Below are 12300 nucleotides of genomic sequence, written 5' to 3'. Positions count from 1 at the left end.
GAACAGCTTTTTTAAGTGGTTAAAGGAAAGGCAATGCAAAGTGCAGAATCACTCCAGCATCCCCTTAAGATGATTTTGAAATAAGAATCGACTGTGAGTACCGGCCTATGTTGCGTAGCGAGAGTCGCGGGTTACATCCAACGGCCGACAGTTGTCGCCAGTTGTCCCGTCGCGCATTGTCGCGAATAATCGCGCAATCGCGAGAGGAGAGTAGCATTGGAGAGTAGGAGACTCGCATTTTCGGGACAACAAATTTACGAATCAATTCGTCTCGTCAAGACGAGGACGCGATCGCGGCCGTGGTGACACAAATGCGGAGGCACCGCGACAGCTCGCTGTAATAATGTTGTGCGAGCCGACCGACACGGGCGGTCGGGCGCAATAATGACGAACGATACGAACCGACGTGCCGGTGGATCGAAATATGCGAGGTACGTAACGTGTACGGGCGATCAATAAATTATTCACGCGGAGAAAATATCCCATTTATTTCGAAGCTTACGTTCGCCCCCTGCGGCGTCGGTCGCCAACGCGCGTCGTCTTTTCTTCCGCCGTTCTTGACGGTTTATTCGTATGTCATCGCGGGGAACGTGACGAGAACGTTGCGCTGGACATTATCGAAATTTATTATCCCTCGCCGCGGTGCGGAACAGTGAAATTCGTTTTTCCACCACCCGCGAGCGACCAAGTAGCGGAGGGAATTGTTTTAAGAGCAGAACCGATTCTCTCGCGTTTTTCTCGCTCGATCTCGCACAACTTTGTCCCCCGGTATCCTTTATGTTTATGCCCAATCGAGAGAATTAAACGCCTCGTTGACAAGACGCAGTTCCAAATATCATATTTTAACGATTCTCTTTTAAATTGTTAGATTACACGGAAACTCTTGTAAATGTAGAGAAATGTTCCGATCGTGAGCACCAAAGTACAAAATTTTCCAACGGCGTTTTGCAGTATAAAGTATATGTACACGCACGCAAACGCACACGCAAACATCAAGTATACCACCGTACGTTTTGCAGGTAGACAAGTATGAAACAGTAAATATGCCTCATGGCTGGAGGCGAGAACAGCAGCGAGCCAAATGGAAACTTAGACAAGACGCACCGGTGGCTGTGCCACAGTAGTCTTCGCTCCTCCAGAACGCCCGAGTCTTGCTCGAGTAATGAATTCACGAAGCGGCAAGGTGCGGAGCAACGTCGCACCGCTGTCAAAAATATCAGCCTATTGCAAGACAGTATTCTGAGGTGAGCGAACGCCTGCCTCTTCCGTTTTAACAAATTGTAACACACCGTGTATATCCCAGCGCAAAATATCATGTGTCCAGAAGCGTCGTGTAGTCTCCAATTGTTCGATATGTATACACGCGCCACTTTAATTCAATTGATCCCCTTTGCACAATTTTGCCTCTTGTATCCCTCTGTGTGGTCGCGCTGTCTCTCGAGGGGACGGAGACTCAAGGATGGTCTTTTATTGTAGAATATTTACGGATTCCTTACACTGTGATCTTAACATAGTACATGGTTACAAAGTAATACGTATAAACGAGTGCGTTGTTAAAACAAGATCGCCACGCTTGTACCAAGTTCTCAAGCCTTATTTCGTTTACACTAACAAAACGATCCATTGCATTCTCGATAAAGCCGGACTTTTCCATCGGATTGAAGGTTTCGTAAGGTATTTCACCGCCGTGTTGATTGCTTACTGTATATAGAAAGAGTACAGTTGAGAAGAGACGTCTCCGCTATTCACATTTGTTTATGCATGCTTGCTTCTTCTTTAAACGTAAATTACATTCCCACTTATTTCAAGTAAGACGAGAACAAATGCGTGTGCATTGTCGCCATATTTTCTATTGAGAAGAAAAAGCGAACGGTCTTTTGAAATGGATCTCGCGCATAGATCTTGCACATTTTATGCGCGTGTGGTTATAATTTAATTGTAATTAAAAGTATGAAGTTATCACGCATGTAACCTGTGCCTCTTTTAACTCGTTGAGCATGCAATGCTAAACTTAGCCATCTCCGTCGTAATATTAATATTACATACTTGTTTATCAATTGCAGGCTTCTCTACAGTAATCTCGACTTCACTCGAGAAGAGCAGTTGTTGGTAAAAATAATTTTGAATACAAATTACAAGTGTCAGTCTTTAGATGAATTTGATACCAATGTATCTCGCACCGACAACAGGTGAGCTTGAATAATAAATAAAACTAAGAGTTAAGTACAAGCTCGTCGTTGATGAATATCAAGAATAAAAGAAGGATTAAGGCCAATATATTTGCGAGCAATAAAACGTTTAATAGAATAATAATTCCATAAAATCCATTGTCATGTGTCGGCGATGAACAATGTTTTTGTGTTTAATTAAAACAATTATGGTAAATCGACGTATGGAAGGCGTGTATAATAACGCATGATTCTTAAAGATAGATAATTAAAATGTAAGTGACGTACGTTTTCCTTGTGTAAAGTAACGCACGTTTTCCTTTTACAAATGAAAATGAATAAAATTAAATTGGATTAACCGACGGACGACGTTTCGACTTTACTTAGTCATCTTCAGCGTGTTTTTCCTATAATAATAGGTCCAATAATGTTAATACATAGAGTGTACATACGAGTATGATCGACGCACGTGTGAGATATAAAATGTTACTTGTAATCTGTTTTATTTAAACACAAAAACATTGTTCATCGCCGACATATGGCAATGGATTTTATGGAACTATTATTCTATTAATTGTCTTATTGCTCGTAAATATATTGGCCTCAATCCTTCTTTTGTTCGTGAATAAACAAAACGTTATAATCTTGATTTTAGAGGCTGATAATTCTAGTGTTTGACTAATTAGACTCCTCCGTTTTCCCATTATGCCGCGTTTCATAGATTGGTATTGTCCACAGGAAATACGAGAAATGTCTGACGTTGAACTGTGATCTGGGACGTACGGACGTGAAGGACGTAAAGGATTATGCTGTAGCGAGCGCGAGCCCTGTTGCATCAGAAATGGCCGATTCCGGTTTGGAGACAGGTTCGATAAGTCCGCACGACAATACGTCAGAGAATTCGAGCACGGACCTGGAGGTGACGCAGGCGGCGGAGTACACTTCCGCTAACGATGACGACTCGGATCGGATACGCGCCGAGCGGGTTCGCAACAAGAGCGATTGTAAGACATTTTTGTTGTACGACGAACACTGCGAGTCGCTCAACGACGACAGTTGTCGTGGAAGGAGCGCGACCCAATCTGTGTCGAACGATCATAGCGTAACGTACTCCTCGTCCCTGGAGACGGAACATCAGCCCACAAACACAACGTCGTCGGACAACGTCCAGGAAGCGAAACTGAATGCCGACGAGATCTTCCAGTACGAAAGTCGGATGTTAAATGAGCCATTCTACGAGTCGGATTGCGGCAGCGATGAAAACGAATCTTTCGAATTTATCGAGCCCATCCCTTCGACGAGTGACGATCATGAAGAAACTTCCACAAAGTGCAAATTGGAATGGAAAACGCAGCCCGACGCCGAAGAATCGCTCGTGGAAAGCGCGACGAGCAAAGCTGAAGCGAGCCGAGAATCCGACCAGTCTCGTCTTACTAACGCGACTGGCCGTAACAACTCCTGCGCGAGCGGTTATTACTTCATCGATGCGTCCACCTTGAATGACGAGGTGGACATCGTGTCCACGAATGTAGCGAGGAATCAGTATGGTAGTGACGGTGGTACGTCACTACCATACCTGACGTTTTCCTCAAATTATACAGATTACACGGCGAACAAATCGAACAACGCCGTGGAGGAACAATCGTACAAGTTTACGCCGCTCAAGGCGCTGCCCCTGCAAACGGGCCACGAGCGAGTGGCGGAACTTGAACGGGAGCTCAAACTCACCGAATACTTGCAGCCATTTCCAGAGTCGCGCAAAATAAAACGAGTAGATTCTCCAGCTGTCTCCTCGGAGGAGAAGATAGAGACGAGCAAGCCGACGGAGAAGGAGTCGTTGGCCGTGGAGATCAAAGAGGCGGACAGTGGGGAGAGCGCGCATCCTTCCCCGTGTCCCGACAACAATACCAAGTTGAACAACCGAGATGAAAAAACGGAAACGCCGAGCAGTGCCGAGGCAACGAAGACAGCAGGGAAGAGAAGCGAGAAAGACGCGGCGGGTGAGACAAGCGGGGAGGACAGGCGACCATCGCTCATCAGAAGAAACACGTTCGAGCTTGACTCTAACGACGAGAAGTTATCCGTTTTGAGACAAGAGTATGAACGCAGGCAAGGTAGCCTCGTTTTTCAAAGCGCCATTCCACAATACTCCGGACATCGCGTAGACGGAGACTCCATTTGCCACGCACCTTCCGATTCCGTAGTTAATCCGATTCCAATTATTGAGCCGTCGATCACGTTTACACCCGATATACAGAGCTCCATTAATACACAGCATCCGGTGTCCTATTCATTGGACGGTCATGAATACGAGATAAATCAAACGCAAGCGCAAGCGAATTATGTACAATCCGGTCTCAGCAAGTCTTGCGCGGTTTACCCGGTTATCAAGAGTGCCAGCGACAAATCTATCGTGGATTGCGGCATGGACTGTGGCTCGGACGATACGTTGAATCATTGCAGTAGCAGCCTACCGGTTACCTTGGATTCCATCTTGGAGAAAGGTAACCGAGCGGAGCCTGTAAAGAGAACCTGTAAGCGAGACGAAGCCACTCCGATTATTTCTGGCGGTGTTAGCACCTCGGATTATTCGAAACCTACGGACAGTCCGACCGTGCGGCGCAAGACGGAATCCACACCGATCGTATCGGGCGGCTCGGTGATTATGAACAAGCCTGAAATGAAAGTCAAGTCCTCCAAAATGTCTTCCTCCATGACTGCCTGGGTGGTTGACATGAGTGATTGTAATAAAGAGGAACCCAAGGCTCGAAGCAACTCACGGAGCATGTCGCAAAGCTTCTCCACCTCCGAGAGCATGAAAAGATCCATGCAAAAGTCAGGCTTGAGTCATGAAAAGCACGGTTTAGGCTTCTTTGTCGATCTGAAGGATGTGAAGGATGTGAAGGATACAAAAGATATGAAAGTTGATGTTGAACCCATCAAATGTGATCGCCCACTCGAGAGGAAGGAACGCGACGGTAACGGCAGCGGCAAGCCTTATTGTGAATTTTACGTAGATATATCTGACAAGAGTAACGGTGGTAGAGTCAAGCCATCCGAAAGGCAGAGCACAAGCATGAGAAACGACATTTCGAGCGAAGGAGAAAAGAAGAACATCTTCTCGATGTTTATCGATCTGAATGATACGCGTGCAGACGTTGCCGCTCCGACGAGGCACAGGCGAAGCTTTTCAACGATACCGAATAAATTAGCAGATAACATAAATAAGACGGACGACAGTAGCTCGATAGATAACAGCAGCAGCGCCGCGGGAGATAATCAGCCGGTGAGCCAAGAACAAAAGAAGGAAAAAACGAAGCCTAGCGTCTTTATGTTCATAGAGTCCGATTCTCCTGTAGTGAGAAGACGGACGCTATCTACTTCACGGCCAACGTTCCAGCGACACTCCTGGAACGTGGACAAGACACAATCGGTAAATAATAGTAACGGCTGCGTGGCGAAAGAACTTATGTTTAGAAGGGAGCACAAACGTGCGCACAGCGTGTCGATGGACAGTCGCGGCATTACCAAGCAACTCCAAGCGAAGACGAGCTCGTCCAGTCACTCGTTGAGCGACGCGGCTAAGGCGGACTCTTACAATCATAAAAATTTCAAGACACTACAGGAGCGTGAGCATAACTCCAACAATATGGACACATCGTCCGAGGATGTATTCGAGTTTGATGTAAGGGACACTCCGCCGAACTCTCACGTGGAGATCGAGAATGAACAGCTGCGCGTCAACGTGAATCACCGCGAGTACAAAGAAATGACTCCCGGTCAATTGGAGGACTTGGAGGCTAACGAGACGAGAGCGTACGAGGACGAGTTCTCGGAGACCTCCGCTTGGGAAAAGACATGTACGGAGAGCACGGAAGGTCACACTCGCAAAAGTGAAACGTTCGACATCAGCAGCGGCAGCGGACCTTCCCCGGACAGCGACAACCACTATTACGAATTGACCGACGTGTTGAATTCGGGTGTTAACGATAGATCGCAACTAATTGCCACGGGAAACAGCAGTAAGATATCGGAAACTCGCAAGTCATTGAGTGAAACTATCAAGAAGATTGAGTGCGAATTGAAGGAGCCGGGATATAACGACGCACATCAGTCGTACGAATGTCGTTTGTCAAAGAAAGCCGGCAAGGTGTCCGGTCGCGGCTTCAAGAATTTGCATTCCGATTCGCACAAAACAAGTACTTCCAGTTTTGTACGTCTGTCGGATTTAGATAAAACGCCGACGGCTAATCACGCGTCGGATGTGTTGACGGTGAAAGCTGACAGAAGCACGTATCGGATGAGCAGCAGTATCCCGGAAACATCGTGGATAGAGAGCAAGCTGGCAGTGACGAGGAACAGCGGCCCAGTTAAACCGGTCTCTAGGAAGCTCGCTTCTGTTATGAGCACGTCGCTCCCATCCAAACAGAAGTCACCGCTGGAGGATTTGACCGGTGATTGCGAAGCAGAAGGGATTATCTCCGAATCTGATCTCAGCAGCATGCAGAGCAGTATGGGACGTTCCGGAGCGGGTACGTACCGTTTTGGAATTTGTAAACTTGGTGTAAACGACAGTATAGCAAAATTATTTCAGCACACGTATATAATTTTCATCTTTGTATTATGTAAAGTGATAACAATTTCGACTTAAAATTGATAAAATAACGTTTCCTTGAAAAACAAAGTTACTTATTACAGAAGGCAGCACGGAAGAAACTGAAACCTCAAGCATAGCTGGTGCAAAGCCATATAATAGACTGGGTGAGGATTTATTAAGGATGTTCCTGGAAGAAATCAATCCTGACGTTACGATAGACGTAGCTGGTCGGCATATAAGAGCGCATAAATGTATATTAAGTTCTCGTTGCCAATATTTTGCCGCAATTTTGAGCGGCGGATGGATCGAAAATGCAGGCAATGTTATTTCTCTACAAGGGTGCGCATCAACACATAAATATGTATAATAGCATGCCCTAGAAAGTTGTATCTATAATTTGCGACAGAGGGATTTGTTCTCTCTATACCTGGTAGTGTTAACATATTTGATACTTGAAACATATGCTTTTATAAGACACGTAATAATATCATTGAATGTATTTTATATTTTGATATTAATAATTTTAACATCACGAATCTGTTAATATCTCTATTTTAGGTATTCTTATAATGCAGTTCATTTTGCATTATGTCATATCTATAGTGGAGAAAGTAATATACCAGATTCTATAAGTATCGTTGAATTAGCGACGTTAGCAGATATGTTGTGTTTGGAAGGTCTTAAAGAAGTCATAGGATACACGCTTAAGCTTAAATATTGCCACCTGTTTCACAAGGTAGATATATTAATTTCGAAAATGTATTTCTGTCTCAATTTTCTAACAAAGAGCTAACAATATCAATAGTGTGCAGTACTTATAAAAAAAAAGTATAATTGACTGTGACCGATGCTTTCTAATTCATTCAACATTCAAAGCGGATCTCTTACAATTAGTGTTAGAAGCATGTAGATTGATAATTTTGTTGCATTGGAAGGTCAGGAATTCTAAATTCATGTCACATCTAATTTTGTTAATCTATTTGGCCTTTCGTATGTTTTTCAAACTGCTATATCTAATTGCTGTTGCTTATAAGAGACTTTGTTACTTTTTAGCCTTGCCAAATATGTGCCGTCGGAGTGTTGGAATGTATGCCGTTGGCAGCGGCGTACGGCCTGGATGAAGTGTATCGAAAGTCACTCAGATGGACTACGAAGCACTTTGTACGAATATGGCCGTGCAAGGCATTTGCGACTCTCCCGAGAGAACTTATGGAAAAATGTTATCATCAGCATATAGTGCACATGGTACGTACATCAAAAAATGTGATAATGTTACTTAATCACGATGTAGTTATGTACGAACCGAGTTGAAGGTTTCGTTCCATAAGACATGGTTGATATTTTTATTGTGACAACACTGTAATTTGGAAATTATAAATCAGTTTTAGTACAGATGAATAAATTTTGCAATCCATGTAGAAAATTGCTTGACGACCCAAGGCTGGCAAATTCTAATTAAAGAAATTTATTGCGAAAATTATTACCTCAGCCAGGGTCCTCGTCAAGCAATTTTCTACATTGGTTAATCAATTATCGGCGTTAAATTATTCTTTACGAAATTTTGTAATGTTTCATTGAGTGATATAAATCTTTTTTTCTTCATACAATTGCAGTCTACCGACAACGTGCTACAAACCATGATAGATTGCGATAAACTGTTGGCAACCTTACCGAATGTGCGATGGGCAGAGCCGGTGTTTCGGATGGTATCAAATCTGTTAGAGACATCTGTAAAATTCCTGTCGGAAAATTTCGCAGCTGTCTTGGGAAGCGATAATTTCCAATCTCTTGGCCGCGAGTTAACATGGAACATCAGCCGCTTAGAAGATCACTTTCTAGCAGCCGTCGAACAGTTGCAGCCTGAACAAGCGTGCAAAAGTTATTCGAGATTGAACAAAATGCTTCTCGCGTCGCAGACGGATGATTTTCAGGGTAAGATCAAGTGGGGACCGCTGTTTATTGACTTTCTGCACAAACTTCAAGGCTGTGTGGAAAAGTGCTTGGTGCGCGATGCCGCACGTGCCGCGAGAACCACCACATGGTTGAAAATGGATCTGGAACTTCGCAGGAGAATACAGGAGCTAGCTTGTCTCGTGATCTTGCCTCACGAGACTTCGAAACGTCTCTCCAAGCATACAAACTTCCTAAAGGCAAGTATCTTCTTTATCATCTTTAAAATCCACATTACCTTTTCTAATAAAATCATTCTGTACATTAAAGGAACCTCGTGTGCCGCCAAATCGGTCGACGATAAGTCGCAGCTTAGATTTAAAACGGGTGAAAATGGCGATATCAGAGCATAATGACAAAACTTTAAAACAGGTGCCATCAGCCAAGCAAACCAAGAAAGTTTTATGTAAGCCAAAAACAGATCCGCTCGAGCGTAAAATGCAGGAGGATAAACAAGTTACCTCTGAACCCGTTAGGCCAAAATCATGGCCTAATAAGATAGAGGTACATTTGAGATTTTTAAAGATATTAAGACAATCTTTCGTCGCAGCTTTACATATGTGAATTATCGTATAATGTATCGAAAAGAATCATTATTAATCAAAATTTTCCATAGTTTAGAATTGCAATGTGTACGAAAGGAATTATTTATCAGAATTTAGCCCATCTTTACAATTAAAATTCGAAATAAAATAAAAAAGACTCGGTACCTCAACATTTTTACCGCAAAAACTAACTTCAATTAATTAGGTTTATTATTAAAATTACGATAAGGTCATCAATATAATAAATTCGTAGGTGAAATCAAGATATTTGGAACAAAGAAACAAAGTTGTTCCAAAGGAAAACGTGCCCATGCATCACGACAAGTTCGTGCAACAACGGCGGAAAATTATGATTTCCTCGTCTGATTCGTCACGTACTTCCAGCCCGGCGATGAAACGCGCGACAGATAAAAAACCAATGTCCAAGATAAAACTACCAGTCAGGAAAGATGTAAAAGCTCTCTCGTCGGACAGCTTGACGGAGGCGAACGCGGGTCGAACTGGCGCTAAAAAACCAGATTTGATCAGCAAAAGCTGCGCAATTACCAGACCCGAATCTCCTTCCTTTAAACAGAAAAGCGCCGAGATAGGTTTATCGGTGGACTCTTTGGAAACCAAGAGTAAGCCGGTTACCGTCAAAAAGAAAGTCAACAAAATGGATACATCCATGTCCACCGACAGTCTTATGACGGAGATAACGACGACTCCAAAATCTAACGTATCCAATAAATTGTCGCCTACTTTAGCAAAAGCGAACAAAACGCAAACTTATGACAGGTGAGATGGAATTTAATACATATTTAATACATATCCGTTTATAATTTCTGTAATCGATTTGAAAAACCGATTTGCTAGGAATCTATACCAACTATTTTATTTCACATTATTGCATTTGATTTTTAAAAATTATATTTGATTACTTGATTTTTCCTACATCAGTAATTAGACTTGTCAATCTGTAAATGGCAGGATGAAAAAGAGCTCGCCACCAACACAGCAGAGGAGCCCATTGGCGATCACTAAGAGGCCTCTGAGATCATTGGAAAGTTCTACTGCCGCCAGTCGCAGTAGAGCCGCTGCTATCAGTAACACATACCATGGTTCGCCGAGTTTACGTAGAAACTTATTAGATGCTGCAAGGACGCCGGACGTTCCCAGTAAACCGGTAAATACAGTAGCCCCCTTCAGGGCGCGACAGGTCGTGCAGACAAACGTTTCTCTCAACACGAGGAGAGAGAGAAAGGAAACCCAAAATTCGCAGACCTCTGATAGCCCCAGCAAGAAATCCTCCCCGAAGTCTAGCATTGGCAGTAGGATGAACAAATCGGTGACCGCTGGCAGGAGAATTGTCAGTAGTAAAGCTGACGACAAGATTAAAAAGTGCTATAATGTGGAGGCACAGAGGCAACCCACAGTAGGTTCGAGATCTGGCACGTTCCTCAAAGATGAACCTACGATACTTAAAAAAGTGGATATCAAAACATCGCAAATTAACACTTAATGTTATTAATGGCTGAATAATTCTATCGACAGGATATGCATTGTCGACGCGATATTGATTTTTGTCCATTAATGGTACTACGCTTTTATCAGCAGGCAAGGATTCTTTCATCACGAGATGGCTTGTAATCATATCATACAAGTAAAGTTAGATTTTAATGTTATTAATATCATTAAAATAATTTTGCATCTCCATACATATATTAATACATAAGAGTTTCATATAAATATACAATAATTGTCCTTTTCTTTTTAGCATGCCTGAAATTATTATCGTCACTTTAACATTCGTGATTGTATCGTAAATGTTTTACAATTTGTGTACGTCAATGCACTTTATACGTTTCCATTTGTCTCGTATACTTAATAAATAAAAAAACTCGTCGACAATGCATTAATACACATAATAAATCATGATTAATGGGGGACTATCGCTAGTAACTGCGAACGTGATAATTCCAGAGGAATCGTATTATATGTAAGATAGCGAGATGTAATTTTAATTTAAAAGAGCTTGAAATTACCGTTGAACAATATACTTGAGCTGCATTTATATTAGTTTAATAGAAAATGTTCTACGATTGTCTCATGTCGCTAGAGGCGATTATTTAAGAAAACAATTTTCAAATTTTAAGTAAATAATTTTTCATACTTTCTGCTTTTCTAACATGATAATGCAGGTCGTAAAATCTCAATCTAAGAAATCAAATATACAAATTATCCCTTATAAAAAAAACTATATATCTGTATGTATATGTATATATAGTCAGATATACATACGAAAAGATTACATATGTCTTTAAAAAAATTTTCCAAAGAAAACTTTATCCAAGAACGGAAATTTGTAATTGAGCTGCATGTTTCTTGGATTACTGTGTATTGCACAATTAGAATAAGTGAAGATCTCATACCTATATATATACAAACATGCATACACATACACACACACATATATACGCGCGCATACATACAAGCAACACAGCAGCAGGGAAAAGGATTATTGACGGATATGTACTTAAATGAACGAATTGATTACTGATTACATGTACACACATTAATGTCTCGTAGTACTGCACACGCAGCATCTCATAATCCATAGATAAAAAACGTGGTCGGTGACAGAATTATGTTTAGATAGCTCTTCCATCCTACCACGTAAACGCCATATCAATTAGAATTATTTTTTTGGTAACCAGGCGGTTTTATTAGACGCTATTTAATTATATTACTAGTTGAGGTTGCCATTGTACGAACTAATTTCGAAATGCAAGCAAGAGAATTGTATCTTTCTGCTTGCCGTTATTTATCGATGAATGTAACGGATATATTTATTTGTTAAATTTCTATTTTACAATGTACATTTTTATGCAATATTTGTATCTAGTCATTTGTATATTTTAAAGATTTACTTTTTTTTTGTCTAATGTTAATAAATACGCCAATATGAGATTATGAATGTTTGTTGATAAAACTAAATTATTTCTGCTAGATATACTGTCGCGAAGGGAAAGGCTGCAATCTTTTTGTTCACGCATGGCAA

General features: G+C 41.9%; 1 protein-coding gene across 2 annotated transcripts; it reads left to right on the top strand.

Annotated features, from left to right (window-relative positions):
* Positions 1 to 86: 86 nt before the first annotated feature.
* On the top strand, positions 87 to 10969 carry LOC105565854. 2 transcript variants are annotated; one of them, XM_012019391.1, is made up of 12 exons: positions 87 to 431; positions 1020 to 1244; positions 1477 to 1674; positions 2064 to 2189; positions 2907 to 6700; positions 6867 to 7104; positions 7324 to 7501; positions 7819 to 8010; positions 8379 to 8915; positions 8986 to 9219; positions 9514 to 10037; positions 10230 to 10969. In XM_012019391.1, the coding sequence occupies exons 2-12, from the start codon at positions 1051 to 1053 to the stop codon at positions 10759 to 10761; spliced, it is 6747 nt and encodes a 2248-aa protein (XP_011874781.1). In that variant the 5' UTR covers positions 87 to 431; positions 1020 to 1050; the 3' UTR covers positions 10762 to 10969. The 2 variants fall into 2 exon arrangements, with proteins under 2 accessions (XP_011874781.1, XP_011874782.1); XM_012019392.1 differs by lacking the exon at positions 1477 to 1674 and having other exon boundaries at positions 88 to 431.
* The last annotated feature ends 1331 nt before the right edge of the window (positions 10970 to 12300 follow it).

Source organism: Vollenhovia emeryi, unplaced genomic scaffold, assembly GCF_000949405.1.
Source record: "Vollenhovia emeryi isolate VEMERY1.0 unplaced genomic scaffold, V.emery_V1.0 DF939148.1, whole genome shotgun sequence".
NCBI lineage: Eukaryota > Metazoa > Arthropoda > Insecta > Hymenoptera > Formicidae > Vollenhovia > Vollenhovia emeryi.
This window is presented reverse-complemented; position numbering and strand designations above follow the sequence as displayed.

What these genes read in the sequence shown, in the direction of transcription:
- LOC105565854 (XM_012019391.1), top strand. Translation starts at nt 1,051, where the DNA reads ATGGCTGGAGGCGAGAACAGCAGCGAGCCAAATGGAAACTTAGACAAG. An exon ending in CGGATTGAAGGTTTCGTAAG is followed by an intron (nt 1,675 to 2,063) that starts GTATTTCACCGC and finishes TATCAATTGCAG; the next exon opens with GCTTCTCTACAGTAATCTCG. An exon ending in AGCATACAAACTTCCTAAAG is followed by an intron (nt 8,916 to 8,985) that starts GCAAGTATCTTC and finishes TGTACATTAAAG; the next exon opens with GAACCTCGTGTGCCGCCAAA.